At 45.2% G+C, this 18,797-nt stretch overlaps 1 protein-coding gene across 2 annotated transcripts; it reads right to left on the minus strand.

Annotated features, from left to right (window-relative positions):
- Window positions 1-209: 209 nt before the first annotated feature.
- On the minus strand, window positions 210-12,259 carry RB195_007332 (uncharacterized protein; the record flags this gene model as incomplete). 2 transcript variants are annotated; one of them, XM_064180896.1, is made up of 19 exons in its annotated part: window positions 210-242; window positions 315-380; window positions 435-488; window positions 2,046-2,141; window positions 2,210-2,329; window positions 3,483-3,644; window positions 3,706-3,789; window positions 3,853-3,944; window positions 3,997-4,141; window positions 4,960-5,082; window positions 5,168-5,344; window positions 5,443-5,514; window positions 5,571-5,650; window positions 6,340-6,483; window positions 8,964-9,074; window positions 10,004-10,163; window positions 10,263-10,323; window positions 10,382-10,498; window positions 12,171-12,259. In XM_064180896.1, 19 exons carry the CDS (start codon window positions 12,257-12,259, stop codon window positions 210-212), a joined length of 1,986 nt encoding a protein of 661 aa, XP_064037729.1. The 2 variants fall into 2 exon arrangements, with proteins under 2 accessions (XP_064037729.1, XP_064037730.1); XM_064180895.1 differs by lacking the exons at window positions 210-242; window positions 315-380; window positions 435-488; window positions 8,964-9,074; window positions 12,171-12,259 and adding exons at window positions 6,989-7,071; window positions 9,792-9,942; window positions 11,748-11,963 and having other exon boundaries at window positions 1,857-2,141; window positions 6,328-6,483; window positions 10,382-10,509.
- Between the last annotated feature and the right edge of the window lie 6,538 nt (window positions 12,260-18,797).

An 18,797-nucleotide genomic window follows, 5' to 3' on the forward strand; every position in this document is an offset into this window, starting at 1 on the left:
AATTTCTTAAGAAGGAAAAATTACTCGGGAGATGGGAACCTCTACAAGACATCTTCTAGTATCTTTCGAAAATTAATTAATTAATTAATTAAATAGTTCTTTGGGTTTTTGCCATAATCTTTATTAAAATAACATAAACGGTTTGGGAATTGCACCATCCTGGAAATCCGAGCAATATGTACATACAACACTGCTGAGGTATGGAGACGCTACGACTTCGTTCCTGGGCATGGATAACATTGCTAAATTTAATTAGTAGAATTTAAAATTTAGAAATGAAATGCGACATTGTAAGGAAAAATCAAAGCACTTACAGGTGTATCAGCATGCCGTCTCTTGCGTTTTTTGTGAATGTTGGAAGTGCAAATATTACAGTCATCCTGAAAAAAAATGAATGTGTAGAAAAACAGGAAAATTTGAAAAATTGAGCTTACGAAAAGATTTCTCTTCACGCGATGTCGGCACTGTGGAAATGCGGTGCAGGATTGCTGAAAAGGAAACGTTTAAGTAATCAAAAATTAATAGAAAAAAATGAATTGTTCTGTTCTTATACGAAAATTTTCTAAGAAATCTGGACATTTTAGTACTTCAACCAGGCCACTTGCTCTATTAATTGCTCTGCCCGTTCCTAGTGTTCCAAAAAAGGGGAACTTTTGGGATTATTTTCATACTCGTACTTCTTCCAAATATAAAAAAGTGTTTTTTCTTTTCTCACATGTGTAAAACACTACTCATAAGTAAAAATAAATCCAGTGATGCTGTTCCCGGATCTAATACAAACTCTTTTCTTTCCTAGCAGGTCATATACAATACTGCGTTAGGAACTGTTGAAACAACGGTGCATTCAAAAATCCTACCGTGTTTTTTTTTTATGAATTCATCAACGACCACTACTTGAAAAAGAAAAAACTTCACTAGGTAGGCCTTGTCGAGGTGTCTACGAAATTTAGCACCATATCAAAATTCACTTCCCAAAGAACGGTGCTTAGCACCAACAAAGAACCAGTTATATGTGTATTGAGCCCTTGTTGCACTTCTACCGTACACTTGCATACAGGCTAAAGACAAAAGTTCAAGAGAGTTACGATTTAAATAAAAACAGTAAAAGTAGGACCAAATGCAATCCTATGTACTTCTGCGTTATAGAGCACAAATGCTCTACCACATTAATCTGGTGGATATTGAGAACAGCAAAGTAAAGTTATCTCCATTTTTGTCAGCACAAGCCCTAGAAAGAAAAATTTAGCAGTGCTCACGCCTGTAACGATCTCAACTTTATATATTCCTAGTACGAAATGCATTACATGCAATTCTGACCACGGGATCATGAGTGTTAGACCTAACAAATTAGTAGTGGGACGAGGGGAGAGGGCAGGGGGATGCGGGGGCGAGGACGACTACTAAGAGTAGCTTCTACATTCTACCGTAAATACCGTAAAGGTTTACACTATATGAAGCAAAGTGACAACTATTCCCTTTTTAAAGTGGTTACTCTCAGGTTTTTTTTTTCGTCCAGAAAGTATGAGACTACAGAGCAACGCGTGACGGCCGTGGCTACCGTAATTTCCCGTGAAAAATGAGCAGTAGTTTCTCTTCCACTCCTTATTTTCGATGTTCTGGGAGTGGCTCCCATATTTGACAACTTTTCTAGAAATCGCTTGTGAAAAGCGCCAATATTTGTTTGGACTTCAACGCGGTCAATGTCTGATTGGGTTTATCGGGAGCAGCTTCGGAAAGGGTGAGAGGACATTGTGGTAATGTTCCTCGACCTCACTCACACTCCGCTTAGTCGCTGTTCGAAGAACAACGAGGTAATTCGTGGCTACGATGCTCTCACTAGCATGACTATAGTAGAGTCAAAACGAAATGATGTACATACGGTGCAGTTGCGTAAGCGGCTGCGCTCGAATCGGTGCGGTTAGGATCAAGGGTGGACCTTTGCTAGCACCATTCTTCGCTACAGTTCGCGATGGTCCCATCTCGACTCCAACCGCTTTCTCCGCCGCGGCGCACGCAAATGCACCGCACTTCATGCGTCGTGATACCTCAGATGCGTTAATAGTCGGCTCTCCAAAATTCCTTTTCACTCTTTTGCTAACGAATCCTCTACCGCATCGTTCACATTTTCTCCTGCGGAAGGTCTGAAAGGAATTACGTTCATTTCTTGTAGTCTTGAAAGAAAAGCTGGAACTACATTTTAAAAAAGTACCTCTCTCTTCACACGTATGTTTTGGTACACTTTTTCGAAAACCGCGTACTCTACATCATTCAGGCAATCATCTGTTTGGTCGCAATGATGTTGTTTTCGACGAGGGGATTCATCGTCGTTCTGGAACTTCCAATTTTCAATTTTGCTCACTCACAATAGCAAAAAAGAAAGAAAAAAGAATCTAGGCGACAAAATCAAAGTATTGGGACCATATAGGGTAATCATTTCAGTTCCCTGCAACAAAATTAGGAAAAAAATAGGAATTGTAATAGAAGTACAGAACGGAGATACAACAGTATGTAAGACTTCACTATTGAAGAGCTGAAATGTTCAGCTTTGAAGTATTCTGTAAACACAGTCACAGAAAAACTGTTCCTTACTGAAATCCACTAATTCCATAACTAATTTCTCGGATTTTCATGTAATTTTCTTAACTAGTGACTCTGATGGGGACAACACAACAATCTTAGTGCCTAGGCTTTTGTCAACCACTGCAGGTCTTTGTCTCATAACTGCTAATGATTCTGACAAAAACTAATTCAAGCTCAATCCACATAGGTGTCTCTTATTTAATTTTGATTTTTCTCTTTTTTTTTGATTTTGATTTTTCCAGCAACATCTAATCCAGCTAAATCAGGGTTCATGGTTCACCCGAAAAAGGGGAACTGTCAAAGCTCGTGTGAAGTTTTCCGTCTTCTATTCTAATTGTAAATAAATTTTGTTTACATCATCCATCCTTCCATGGAGTGCCTAATTACAACGTACTTTTGAAACTGATCATAACAGTAAAGTTAAAGGCAACATACCACGAATCTGAGGTGGTGCGGGTTTCAGGTGGAGTATCCGAATACGGGGTCGTGGATTATGAAGAGGGGGTGATTCCGCTCATCTCTCCTTGAATCACTACAAGCATCGCCTCCAGAATGCTGTTTTGTACGACGCCATCCATTGCAACGCGCCACCCTTGCGCCGCCTCCGCTCTGCGATTCGTCGAAAATCAATTAGGACTGCCCCGATAGGGTGTAAGGGCTAGGCGTGCAACGGTGGCGCGCTGCAATAGAAGGCATTGTATAAAACAGCATTCTGGAGGCGACTGTTTGCAGTGATTCAGGGAGAGATGAGCGGGACCACACCGGTCTCCATAATCTACGACCCCGTATACGAATACTCCACCTGAAATCCGTCCCACCCCTGTTTCGTGGTATGCTGCCTTTAAACGTAGGTGAAGTTCTTAAGGAGGCATTTCTCTGGAAGTTGAAAACATAGAACTTACATCAAATCCTAGTTTATATCCTGCCTTACTACGAATATCAGCAATTGCTTCCGAAAGGCTCATAACGCTCCGTTGTTCATCTTTTTCACTGGATGAGCTTGTGGATCTCTTCTTTCTGCTCGCTAACGCAGTAGTCACCCATGCCGGACAAGGTACGCAGGACTAAATTGTTATTATTATCAAAACGATAACCTTTTAAAAAGTGTATTGAAGTTTCACATACGGCGCTAGCGTCAGGGGCAAAAAATTGACGTTTTTGCCGAATATTATGCTTTTCGTTATGGATTTGTATTCGGGAAGCAACTTCCTGAAATTCTCACTCAATTCGCACAAAATTTTGTAATTTTGTTAAAACTCTGCTTCATTGAACCTTATGATACTGTTCTACTCTCTCAGCATGGCGTTTTCTACGTTTTGCTTGCGCAAGAACGCAAGCGGGAAACTTCACGCAACCACCTGGGCCTGGAAGGAATTTTGCAAAAGGAGCAACTAGAGCGTAGAATAATTCCCATACCTTCTTGTCCGAACGTTTTACTAAGGACTTTAACAATATCAAGGATCCCCTTAGGATTGTAAGCTTGCCGCTTCATTCTGGTTACCAGAAATTCATCCACTTCACAATCCTGACTGGACTCTCGTTTCTCACGTCGAACGCATTTCTAAAATGAAGTACTAAATGAAGACAACCATTAAAAAATAAAACAAAACAATGGCAACTTAAACAAACAAACAAACAAACAAAATTGATTAACACAGTTTCTAAAAGAATTTTGAAATAGCAGCCCTTGGTTCTTTCCATTCCTACGCTATAACTATTATACAATATTAAAGGCATTACCCTACGAATCTGGAGTGGTACGGATTTCCGATGGAGTATACGGGATCGTAGATTATTGAGAGAAAGGTGATTCCGTCCATTTCTTCCTAATTGCCGTAGAAAACGGCCCGGAAGATACGGCTTCGAGCGTTCCGGCGCAATACTTTCCACAAGGAGTTCGATTGGAGCGCGCCGGCCTTGTGCACGCGCGCATCTTCTGGGCCGTTTTTTACGGAAATTAGGAAGAAATGGAGGGAATCACAGCCCTCTCCATAATCTACTATCCCGTATAAGAATACTCCACCTGAAATCCGCACCACTTCAGTTTCGTGGTATGCTGCCTTTAAATGGCAGCTGTTATATTGGGAACAGAAGTCGGCCGCTCTAGAAAATGGCCCTAGGCTGTGCTATACTGAGGGTCAAAACATTGCTGTCAATACAAATGCATACAGCAAACTTTCCCGAACAAAAATCCGCAATTTTCATATCTCCTTCCATATTCAAGTGGTTAATGTTTCGCATCACCTCTTCCAACCAAAAAGAGGGTGGATAATGTACTATGTGAAGTTAATTAAACACTTTTCTGACTTTTCTGACCGTCATTGAGCAGAATTCAATACGAGATAAACAATCCAGAATCCACGCGCACAATAACCTTACATCTATCTCGGCTTCTCTCTTCTTTCTTCCGTAGTATCCACCAGTACAAGGTTCACAGTACTGCGATTCCAAGTTTCTTCGGACTCTACGTGGTGCAAAGGTGCATTCAGGATGAGGTAGACACTGAAAGTAAGGTAAAGAAGAATCTGTTGAAGTGAAATGAAACACCCTGCCTCTGTTGGCAACGATTATATGTAAATTGACAAACCCCGGCTCTTTTCTCCCTGAGATGCCTTGGAGGAATTCCAACCGGTGAGGTAGGAAGAGTTTGAGCTGCAAACGGATTGCTAACACTCTCAGTAGGTTGAAGGTAGGTACAAGCCACGCAATCCAAGGAACGCTTCGTACGTTTGATTATCGGACGACCATTGATGCAAATGGAACACTAAAGGAGCCAAAACTGAGCTCTCTATAGTTGTTAGGCTTGAAACTTCTATTTCTAGAGAAAAAAGGCAAGAAGACAACAGAAGAATCCTGTCATACTCCATGTCGCTTCACTCTTCTATTGCGATCTGCGAACAATCGCCCAGCACGAGGAGAATCTTGTACAACATCCTGGAAACGCTAGCAATGACTAATCAACTGGAAAAATTCAAGATTTTCATCAGGACCTCAAAATGTGGAATGGACTGAATCGATCGCGGCACTGTTGGGACTCCAGCTGCTCGTCCAGATTTGACAGTAGGAACTTCTAAAGGAAGCATCGTAACGATTACAAGAAGGAAATTATGCCCACTTCAAATGCAACAAAATGAATAACTGTTTAATCAATCGATTAAAATATTCATGCAAAAAGACCGATCATTCGAAGTGCATCTCCGCGATTATATCAGAGAACAACTGAAAATTACATTTCTCGAAAACTTCTATTAGGTTTTCCACTTTTTTTTTTACACACGTGTACCCTATAAACAATTTCATATTTTCTTAATCAAAGATTTGTGTTCATCCGTCGATGTGTTCACCGCATCGACGGATGAAAATAAGTGTCTATCACAATGTGACACCTTTCCGAGAGGATTACAGTTCCCTGGAAACGAAGCTGGTGGGCTGAGATTCAAAGAACAATTCAACAGCGGATTTGAGGTCAGTTAACAACTAAGCGGTTTTTTCTTTCAGGAAATGTTTACGTCTCAAAAATGTAAAAAAAAAACTCAAAAATGGAAATGTTTAAGGATCCGAAACAAGTGGCGATCTGGTCTTGCAAGGTCTGGAGAATATGATGGATATCGTTTCCTATCTTGAGGCCAGAAGTGGACAGCGAGGGCCGAACCGGAATGCGCCGCACGTTGTTGTGGAAGAGGTGAACAATCCTATGGGTCGGTCCTTTTTTGCCGCGGCCAACCAGCGGAGCTGCCTACTGTAGACCTTTTCGTCGACCTGGTTGTCGGCAATCGGCTCCAACTGCAGCATTTTCAGCGATTTCCAGAAGCAGCAACGGCGAACGTTCCGTTGTTGTTGATTCGGTTGTGGCTGCCTCGGCGGCTAAAGCTGACATGTCGAGGAACCCAGCGGGTACGCCAACTGCAGAAACGCTGAGACGTTCCTTGTCACGAAGTAGGACCTACTGCAAGAGACTGCGCACGGCGTCGACGATGTTGGTACACAAATCTCCCCTGCAAAAGTTTGGCAAGTCTGCAAAAAAAGAGTTCCCTTCGTCGAAGCGGTGGAACCAATTTTTGACGGTGGCGTAGGTAGACGTCCTTCACCCAACGCATCACTGATGTTAGTGGCCGCCCGGCGTGCCGTACGGTATAGCATCTACTCGTGGAAGGAGATCGTTCGGATATGACACCGATCCATTCTCATTACAACGATAGCGCAACAGAAATGCGGTTCTCTCATATACCTCTGGATAGGAAACTTTCAGAATCACTTCGCTTTTATCTGAGCCCTAAGGATAAAGGCGTCCCCTAGGTCTTAAATCTCAATTTGTTATGTAAATGTTAAGATAAAACTAGCTGACCTAATAGGATGTTCATCTGACATTTTTCAAGAATTTTCAAATATAATGCTAACACCAATGTACCTGGTATACAGTGCAAAGCGTCATGACGTTTTGCACGTTTTCCAAGCATTATTCTCTTTCTGCATGGACAAGTAGGACAGGATCTGAAATGCTTAGGCAATTTATGTGATAGAAGAATAATTTGAATACAGTCTAAACAGGGCATCGCTCAGTAGAGAACTCCAAAATCGGTATCCAAATTCCTCTGATTTGATAGGTTCGGCAGGAAAAGGCCGGGGAGATGAGGAAACTGTGTTTAGTTATAGATGTGATTTCCGTAAGGAACTGAAGTTTTGTGCTGGACTCTCCAAAACAATTTACCTTTAAACTGATTCCAGTTAAGTTCCACCATGAAATAATTTCGACTATTGGTGCTATTGCTCTATTTTGAAACACACGTCGTATAACGGTTACCGTCTGGTTGACTTATGTGAAAGGACGGTTCTCGTCATCGCTTCCGTATTCAAGAGGAATCTTTGTCGCCTTACGTGGCAACTATCAACCTTTTTGACGCTTGAAATGCAGCGCAAGCCAAATATGACGACTTTCAAACTTCAGCTCGACTAAGTTCTGAAGAGGAAAATTCCTCAGTGGGAAACGGGGATATCTAGAGTTGTTTGGAACATTGCTTTGACTATGACTGCTGCCCATTTTTTGTCATTTTCAGAATACGATTCCAAAAAAGAAACCGAGGAGTTCCTCTTCGATCAAAAATTGGCATGGAAAGCCTCAAAAACGAGAAGTCCAGAAAAAAGTTCCGCCAACGAGTGTCTGCTCATCTTCGAGCACGGACAAAGAAGAAGAGTAGCAATGCAGATATTTTCGCAAGGTGTATCCAGGACGCGGCGAAAGAAACGCTCTCGGTTCTAGAGTTGAGTTAGAAGCTCGCTTTTGTATCTGCGGGGTATATAATCCTGTAAGTGCCATCCGCAGTACTGCTGATCTCAACCAGAAGAAAAACTTGAGAAGATGCATCGCAAAATCTTGAAAAGGAATGGCTGGTTTGAAGTTTGAAGAGGTTTGAAAAGGCATGGGAGGATAAGAATCTGAAGAAAGCCTATGCCTTACTAAGACAGTACAGCAGCAAAATGAAAAGATGTTCTCCACTCCTCAAAACCTCCGTATAACTCTGTTAGCAGTAGCCGTCTACGCAGCTTCCTTTCCACACAATCGATTTCCATCATCATTGTGGGTGGTGCTGCTCAAGTCTAAGATCCGTACATCATGATAAGGGGAATAGCGAATAGGTAGACTTGCCGTTTGATTTCCTCAAATGGTTGAATGCAGAACAGGCCTTAACTCATTTTCACTCTTACAGCCGCCGTTATTCTTCAGCATGCGGCCCAAATAACAGAACTTATCCACGAGTTAGATAGGTTGTCCGACCGCCTTGATTCCCGTTTAGGGTCTCGAAGAGAACCACATCTGCTTGCATTTACCAGGGCGGAGTCCCAGTCCGTAGGCTGCAGCTAATTTCGATACAAGGTTAACAACATGTTGCAATTTCGTGCTTCTCGAAGCGAATATTACTACATCGCGACGCACTCGAGATCCAATAAGGAACAGGCAGACGGTGTTAAAATAATATCGGTGGGACACTGCCCCACTGTTCTTCAAATTATGTCGTCGACGGCAAAGTTGAACAGAAAGGGTCCCGCAAGGCTCCTTATTTCTCAACAGTTTCCACTTCGAACAGTGTAGTAATCCAGCTGGTGTTCGAACCACAGCAATTGTTTTTCTATTTATGTCTTTATTAGGCGTACGAATTTTCCTGGAGCTCCATCCTCGCGAAGGGCATTGAGAAGGCGGTCTCTGTGAGGGGTCGAAAGCGTGAGTCGAAAGCGGCTTTGAGGTCTAAAAAAGCTAACTGTAGAGGTTTTGAATACCTCCCCCACACTTCAGTCACTCTCCTCACAATAAACATCAGGTCAATCATCGATCGACCAGATCGAAACCCGGCTTATTCGCCGCCGTGGTTTTTTTCGCGATGTTTGACCCCCCAAATCCCGAATGGTTCGCTCCAAAAACTCAAAATCCTGTCCATCGTAGATCAGCTTTTCGTCGATGCACATTGAACAGATGACCGTTGCCAGTTTACGAATCTCAGCTGAAAGAAAAGATTTCGGCATTTCTGCGCTAATTCCGTCATCTCCACCAAACATTCCATTCTTCATCTTTTAGATACGGGGCAGAACCTCCGTTATCCGACGTGTTTTTCAGGATAGAGCACTAGCAGCAATAACCGAAATTATTTCATGGTGGAACTTTACTGGAATCAGTTTAAAGCTAAACTGTTTTTGAGAGTCCAGCACACAGCTTCAGTTCCTCATTGAAATCACATCTATAGGTAGTCGTAACCGCAATTAGTGCTTGTCGGTAAAGAACGAGTTTTCGCCATTTGCACTCTTCTTTGATATATGACCTCCTGATATTGCGCATCTAAACTAAATGTTACCTGTCATTGATGATCCTACACAACAGTATCCAATCGTTCTTGCGCTTGATAGTGGCATGTGCGTGCTACCAGCGACTGCACATGCGTTGGAGCGGTAAGTTAGATTAGATACACTTTCCATGGTCATTGCATCGAGCGAAATACCAATCCATACTAACCCATTGCTCTCGACGAGAAAATCGAGAGAGTGGTCTAATCAAAGCCCATTTTGAAAGAGCCGAAACGTAAACCATTGAAAGCTCCCATCTGAAAACCCCCCAAGGCACGCTAATAGAAAATATCGTCATCATGCCACATGGGGACTTAGAGACCTCATACTGGATAATCACCGTATAACAATTAGGGTAACTGTTGGGACAAATGTACAACCTCAAACAAGGCGGCACTCGAGCGACACAATTCTCCGCTTGTAGTGAAGGGCAGCATGGCAGCGGTGGCGGCTGCGGTGGACAGCAAGGCTTTTGTTGATGGCAACAGGATGGATTCTGATAGTAGCAGCAAGGGCGACCACAATTACAATCTAAAATATTTAATTCTTCTTGTTTGTTAAACAGACGACCACTAATTAATTAACTACACACCTCTTCCATTGCATGAATTGCAAGGAGTTCTAGGATACTGCTGTCCTCCGCAACATTGTACTGGAGGCTCAGGTGGTGGTGGTGGTGGAGGTGGTGGTGGAGGAGGTGGTGGTGGGACTGGTGGGGGACAACATGTACGAGGTGGAGGAGGTGCTGACGGCTGGAATCACAATAAACTAGAATGAGTGGATTTGTGAAACAAATTGCATAAGTGCAAGAAGAAAACGTCCGGCAACAAGGAGAACACAGGCCTTCTCACCTGTTCACCGAGACTGTTGCCACCGTCTTCCTCGTATTCTTCGAATTCTGGGCGACGCCCTCTGCAATAAGTATTTGCTACGAAGCAGCAAAAAACCCGAGTAAGCTTGATTTTCTTACCTACAACATGGTTTTGGACAACAAGTTGGTGTTGCTGGACAACAAGGACCAAATGCAGGTTGACAACACGGTTTCGGTGGTGGAGGAGGTGGACAACAAGCCAGTGGTAGTGGAGCGCTGCCGCAACACTCTTAATTCTATGAGTTCAGTTAAGAATTTTTCCATTTTACAATGTCATTTAGGAAATAAAAGCATTAACTAATTAAATTCGTGATTTCGAAGAATGGATTCTACGATATATCGTTTTTAGGACAAACGCTGATAATTCTCAAACCTTTACTGAAGTGGTTGTTATAAAAGGAGGGAAAGACCAAATTTTTTCAAATGAGGTTTTTTTTTCTTAAGTTACATGCTGATTAGTCCCTTTAGGGTCCCATTCGATTTTGACTCAGTATCATATAGGTTTATAAACGTACGTTCGACCCATACAATACATTGCAGTTTTCAATCGAAGCATAAAGCCAGTGTTTTTGTCCTTTCAGACAAGTTTGACGCAAGTTTTTCAGCACCGAAACTATGAAGAATTTGGTTAACCTGGGATGGTTTCGAACTATGGATCCCTGCAGTCGTACTGTAACTTCTTACGGATGTGCTACACTTGACTCTAGTTCATATATGCATTCTCGTGGAGACTTAATTTTCGCGTTTCTACAGAAACTAAGTAATTCTGAGTGGATTTTCGATATTCTAAACTGCAAGAAAGAGCATTACTTCTGGACGGAATTGAAAATACAAATACTTCTTGGATTCATGCACTCTTTCACAGGATGTACTCTAATGTTTCAATTCAAGAAAAACACTTAAAGGCATCACCCTACGAATCTGAGGTGGTGCAAATTTCAGGTGGAGTATTCCTATAAGGGATAGTAGATTATGAAGAGGAAGGTGATTCCGTCCATCTCTTCCTAATTGCCGTAAAAGCTGGCCCGGAAGATGCGGCGCCGCACAAGGCTGCAGCGTTCCAGTCGAACTCCTTGTAAAAAATAGCACGCTAGAACGCCCGAAGCGGTATCTTCCGGGCCGTTTTTTACGGTAATTAGGAAGAAATGGACGGGATCACCCTTCTTTCCATAGTCTACGATCCCGTATACGAATACTCCACCTCAAATCCGTACCACTCAGATTCGTGGAGTGATGCCTTTAATTGAGTTTGGTGACCACGAAAATAACATCCCGCCGCAACGCCAATCTGTGACGACGCACAAATTCGCATCGTAGCCACTTATAGCTGAATATGAACTTGTTTTTATCTATTTGCTCCCTCCTATTGGTTAGAGTTAGGTTACATGGACCTTCTGCTCAAGTTCAACAACAAACGTCCATCTTTTTTTATACATTTGAAACGATTTCCCTCTTATTTCAGTACCAGTCTGAACGTCCGGCTAAAGCCGGACTTCAGACTTTCTGTGGAGTTTGCTTCGCTCGCCTTCACTGATGAACGAAAATTAATATTAGTGCCGTTTTCTACGAAATTGGACTTGTGCATCTCCAACAATCTTTCTTCCTTTTTTATATTATAACTAAGGGCGAAACATTTCATAGACATCTTCCTAAACGCGTCAGTTCTACATTTTGAGAACATTCGAACTTCAGCTTCAAACACTCCTTATCAATATATTATAGACAAAATTTAAAAGTATCACGCGAAATATGGGTTTTCCTCCTCTGTTCTATAAACAGTTATCAAAGAATGACGTTTCGGGATAAAATTACGTGAAAGACATCATCCTACTGATAAAGATAACGTTCCACGTCAGATCACATAAACATCTTGCCACTATTTAAGCACCCGTTTGCATGCGGGTTTCCACTTTCTGAGAGCGGCATGCTACCAACTTGAGGCGAACGAAGAAGGAGATGGACACGCGGAGGAGTCATATAGGGTGTAAAGCAAAGCGATACAGTGGCCACGGCTATGAAATGGCTGCAACCATCTATATTTTGCGTCATGCACACGAAGTTATTGCGCACTATTTCGACGCCAGGTGGACCTGTCGCACCCCCTTCTATAGGGATCTGACACCTGTGGACCCGTCGCACCCCCTTCTATAGGAATCTGTCGCCGGTGGACCCGTCGCACCCCCTTCTATTGGTATCTGGCGCCGGTGGACCCGTCGCACCTGCTTCTATAGGTATCTGTCGCCGGTGGACCCGTCGCACCCCCTTCTATTGGTATCTGTCGCCGGTGGACCCGTCGCACTCCTTTTTCTGGACATCTGGCGCCGGCGCAGCAATCTGACGCCGGTGGACCCGTCGCATTCCTTTTTCTGGACATCTGACGCCGGCGCAGCAATCTGACGCCGGTGGACCCGTCGTACCCCCTTCTATTGGTATCTGGCGCCGGTGGACCCGTCGCACCTGCTTCTATAGGTATCTGTCGCCGGTGGACCCGTCGCACCCCCTTCTATTGGTATCTGACGCCGGTGGACCCGTCGCACTCCTTTTTCTGGACATCTGGCGCCGGCGCAGCAATCTGACGCCGGTGGACCCGTCGCATTCCTTTTTCTGGACATCTGACGCCGGCGCAGCAATCTGACGCCGGTGGACCCGTCGCATTCCTTTTTCTGGACATCTGACGCCGGCGCAGCAATCTGACGCCGGTGGACCCGTCGTACCCCCTTCTATTGGTATCTGGCGCCGGTGGACCCGTCGCACCTGCTTCTATAGGTATCTGTCGCCGGTGGACCCGTCGCACCCCCTTCTATTGGTATCTGACGCCGGTGGACCCGTCGCACTCCTTTTTCTGGACATCTGGCGCCGGCGCAGCAATCTGACGCCGGTGGACCCGTCGCACTCCTTTTTCTGGACATCTGGCGCCGGCGCAGCAATCTGACGCCGGTGGACCCGTCGCACCAACTTCTATAGGTATCCGACGCCGTGGACCCGTCGCACCCCCTTCTATTGGTATCTGATGCCGATGGACCCGTCGCACTCCTTTTTCTGGACATCTGGCGCCGGCGCAGCAATCTGACGCCGGTGGACCCGTCGCACTCCTTTTTCTGGACATCTGGCGCCGGCGCAGCAATCTGACGCCGGTGGACCCGTCGCACCAACTTCTATAGGTATCCGACGCCGTGGACCCGTCGCACCCCCTTCTAACGCTATCTGGCGCCGATGGACCCGTCGCATCCCCTTCTAAGGCTATCTGGCGCCGATGGACCCGTCGCACCCCCTTCTATAGGTATCCGACGTCGTGGGACCCGTCGCACCCCCTTCTATAGGTATCCGACGCCGTGGACCCGTCGCACCGCCTTCTAACGCTATCTGGCGCCGATAGACCCGTCGCATCCCCTTCTATAGGTATCTGGCGCCGATGGACCCGTCGCACCCCCTTCTAGGGCTATCTGGCGCCGATGGACCCGTCGCACCCCCTTCTAAGGCTATCTGGCGCCGATGGACCCGTCGCACCCCCTTCTATAGGTATCCGACGTCGTGGGACCCGTCGCACCCCCTTCTATAGGTATCTGGCGCCGATAGACCCGTCGCACCCCCTTCTATAGGTATCTGGCGCCGGTGGACCCGTCGCACCTGCTTCTATAGGTATCTGTCGCCGGTGGACCCGTCGCACCCCCTTCTATTGGTATCTGACGCCGGTGGACCCGTCGCACTCCTTTTTCTGGACATCTGGCGCCGGCGCAGCAATCTGACGCCGGTGGACCCGTCGCATTCCTTTTTCTGGACATCTGACGCCGGCGCAGCAATCTGACGCCGGTGGACCCGTCGCATTCCTTTTTCTGGACATCTGACGCCGCGCAGCAATCTGACGCCGGTGGACCCGTCGTACCCCCTTCTATTGGTATCTGGCGCCGGTGGACCCGTCGCACCTGCTTCTATAGGTATCTGTCGCCGGTGGACCCGTCGCACCCCCTTCTATTGGTATCTGACGCCGGTGGACCCGTCGCACTCCTTTTTCTGGACATCTGGCGCCGGCGCAGCAATCTGACGCCGGTGGACCCGTCGCACTCCTTTTTCTGGACATCTGGGCCGGCGCAGCAATCTGACGCCGGTGGACCCGTCGCACCAACTTCTATAGGTATCCGACGCCGTGGACCCGTCGCACCCCCTTCTATTGGTATCTGACGCCGATGGACCCGTCGCACTCCTTTTTCTGGACATCTGGCGCCGGCGAGCAATCTGACGCCGGTGGACCCGTCGCACGCCTTTTTCTGGACATCTGGCGCCGGCGCAGCAATCTGACGCCGGTGGACCCGTCGCACCAACTTCTATAGGTATCCGACGCCGTGGACCCGTCGCACCCCCTTCTAACGCTATCTGGCGCCGATGGACCCGTCGCACCCCCTTCTAAGGCTATCTGGCGCCGATGGACCCGTCGCACCCCCTTCTATAGGTATCCGACGTCGTGGGACCCGTCGCACCCCCTTCTATAGGTATCCGACGCCGTGGACCCGTCGCACCGCCTTCTAACGCTATCTGGCGCCGATAGACCCGTCGCACCCCCTTCTAAGGCTATCTGGCGCCGATGGACCCGTCGCACCCCCTTCTAGGGCTATCTGGCGCCGATGGACCCGTCGCACCCCCTTCTAAGGCTATCTGGCGCCGATGGACCCGTCGCACCCCCTTCTATAGGTATCCGACGTCGTGGGACCCGTCGCACCCCCTTCTATAGGTATCTGGCGCCGATAGACCCGTCGCATCCCCTTCTATAGGTATCCGACGCCGGTGGACCCCTTCACACCTCATTTTATAGCTTCCTAGCTTCGAGGCATTAACTCGACGCCGGTGGACCCGTCGCACCCCTCATTTTGAATTTCGTGACTGACACACACACACACACACACACACACACACACACACACACACACACACACACACACACACACACACACACACACACACACACACACACACACACACACACACACACACACACACACACACACACACACACACACACACACACACACACACACACACACACACACACACACACACACACACACACACACACACACACACACACACACACACACACACACACACACACACACACACACACACACACACACACACACACACACACACACACACACACACACACACACACACACACACACACACACACACACACACACACACACACACACACACACACACACACACACACACACACACACACACACACACACACACACACACACACACACACACACACACACACACACACACACACACACACACACACACACACACACACACACACACACACACACACACACACACACACACACACACACACACACACACACACACACACACACACACACACACACACACACACACACACACACACACACACACACACACACACACACACACACACACACACACACACACACACACACACACACACACACACACACACACACACACACACACACACACACACACACACACACACACACACACACACACACACACACACACACACACACACACACACACACACACACACACACACACACACACACACACACACACACACGTGACAGAATAAGCCCGTTATTATATAGTAGATATTTCCCCTCGTTGATTCATATTTCAGGGCTTTTTTTTGAAAGTTCAAGAACTTTTTAGGGTCAGTGATTTTTTTTTATTTCACTTTATTTCATTTTTATTTTTTATTTATTTTTATTTCAGGATTCTCACTATCAATATTTGTTCCAAATGACGTCAAAAGTTTCTTTTTTTTCAATCACAATTGAGTTCTCAAGGGTTGGCAATGCACTTGTTGATATCAAAAAAACACGCTGGCAGCAGCCATAGTTTCTAAATTCCATTGTTTGATATATAAAACATTGTGTTCACGCATGGAAAATGCAGGAAGAAAAAATTCGTACCTAACCTGTTTATCCGTGCTCGTAATTAACCACCTACGGCAAAACAAGTGTCCATTTTATCTACTTTCCTCCACTTACTGGTTAGACTTTACGTGGAGTTTCTGATAAAATTCAACAACAAAATTCCATCCTTTTATGGTGGATCTGTACCAATGTTCTGACTTTCCAGGCTCTAACGAAGGCGACGACGCCGAAACGTTAGTCCTAATAAAGAGTGTTAGCAATGTTCGCTCTTGATCTGCACTGATAATCGACAACTTATAAAAAATCGTTGCTATTTTATGCCAATTCTTTCAACGAAGAATAATATTGTACTTACCGCTAGAACAGCAAGACCGACCGGGGAAAATGTCGCAACCCGTGCAACCACAAGAGCAACGCTTTCGTCGAACAGTTCTGCAAGGAAAGGATCGTTTACCATTCATGATCTGTGGCAAAAGATACTCAGTAGAGGGAAGTCTTGTGAAATTTCCACAAGCATAAATCATTAAGCATAAATCGAAAACCCATTCGGACGTATTGCGGGCGGGGCGGGGCGCACTGGTTATGCATTGCAACAGAAGCCGTAGCAGGAAGCAGCGTTTCAGGATTGTCCGTTTACACTAATGCAGGGAAGATGAACGAAATCACCCTCTTCCCCACAATCTACGACCCCGTATAAACATTACCCACCTGAAACCCGTACCATCCTAGATTCGGGGGGAGGGGGGATTAAGAAGGGGCGAAGCAGATGGTATTCAGACAATGCCAAGTGAATGCGTATGATAGGGTTGAAAAACCTCCTAATCTACGTTATGGTGACTAAAAACCCTCCACAATGATCTCAAGTTGAGAACTCTGGCGTTTTTCGTCGACTCGTTCTACCACACGTCAAATGTAGTCGCAATAGATCTCAGCAATCACCATTTTCTTAGAAATCTTTTTTTCTTTCAGTCACGTCGACGTTATTTCTCGAAGTAAATAATTGAATCAATAGGGGGTCTACCATTAGTCTTAGAGGATCCATGACATGTAAGCTAATTTTACTAAGAGAAAAAAGTAAGTTAGAGGGTCGAGAAATAAGAGAGCCTCTGACTGCCCCTGCCCCAACTACATTTCCCCCCCAAATTTCTTTTCCGCAGAGCGGATGTACCAGATTTGTACTCCGGTTCCAGAAACAAAGCCTTTTCAGTACGCTTTTCAGTAGTATGCATCATTGTTACCCCTAACCACTTGGTCATTTTTGCAACGCATCAACTAAAAGAGAAATAGGTGTAAAAGATGTCTCCTGTCAATCATTCTGTAGCTCCATTGGACAAATCAGAAATTCGGCAGAATTTTTCCCTCAAAACACTGTATTCATCCAGAAATTTAGTAGAATTTCTCGTAACGAGTAGAAAAATTCACCTGACACTCAGCGGAACGGCACTGTTTGTATCATTGATAATAGCATGCAAAGGATTATCGAAGGATCGAAGATGTGATTCCCATTTCACTAAAATTACAATCCATTTTTCACGGAAAAGTGAAAAATTCTCATTTCAGAAGCTGTGCACAGGCGAATTTTCAACGTTCCAATCTTTCCAGGAGTACGTAGAAATCAAAGCATAGCTCACAAATATCATGCTTCAGAAGAAAAAAACTTCCGCAATATTTGCGAAAACCGCATCCGACGAAATGACTTACCAACTCTTGCAAAATTAAGACATCCATAGAACAAAACAATTTTTGTTAACCTATTAACGAATTAATGACAGAGCTTCATTCATTTGTGAAAGGTTCTGGAATTTTGATTGTTTCTGATGTGTCAAATTGCTGGATTTGAGGAGAGGTTGGGAGTTGCACCTCTTCTTTTAGCGTGATACTTGTGGCCTCTCTTCATAGACTGCGGTTTGGCTCCTGGCTGCTCTTGGAGAGATCATTGCGTCGGAAATCCCGTTTGATACCGATTTTAAGTAAAATCAAACCTTTGTTCACGAAAATTATGTCAGTGTGATCTTCAGGGAACTGGCTATCTTGACTCGCTAAAACTCTTCCTACAGCAATGCTGACCACTGCCCATATGCAAGGTCGCAGCATACCTAAATTATTTCAAGGTGTAATTGAAATTATTTTTAATGGAATGATCATTGAGCGTGAAAAAATCGATCGAAAAAATTACATCTTATTATAGACTAATTTCTGAATTATCTGTGGAACTATTTCGAGACTAATACCGTAGTCATCGGCGTGAGATGCTGAGATAGCTGGAAAAAATCCCAGAAAGACACTGTTCTAAGGATTCAAGACAAAATATTCATTGCGACGTTAGTCCTCTCCATTTTACTGCTCATTTTCAATCAACTGGATAATATCCTGGATGCTGAGAACCCTGCAGAGGCCAATCCACTTGCAGTAGTGTTTAATCTTCAAGGATGACAACTATACAGTATTCATTAAGTATGAAACAGTATAGTGCCGCCGTTGATCAATCTTAGGATTTGCCACAGCGTTTCACTTCAACTCAGAACTTTTTGAGCTGCATGTACACGTATGGGACCTAAACAGTGACTTGCTGGGACCATGCCGGATGTACCAAG

This window comes from Necator americanus, chromosome I (genome assembly GCF_031761385.1).
Source record: "Necator americanus strain Aroian chromosome I, whole genome shotgun sequence".
NCBI lineage: Eukaryota > Metazoa > Nematoda > Chromadorea > Rhabditida > Ancylostomatidae > Necator > Necator americanus.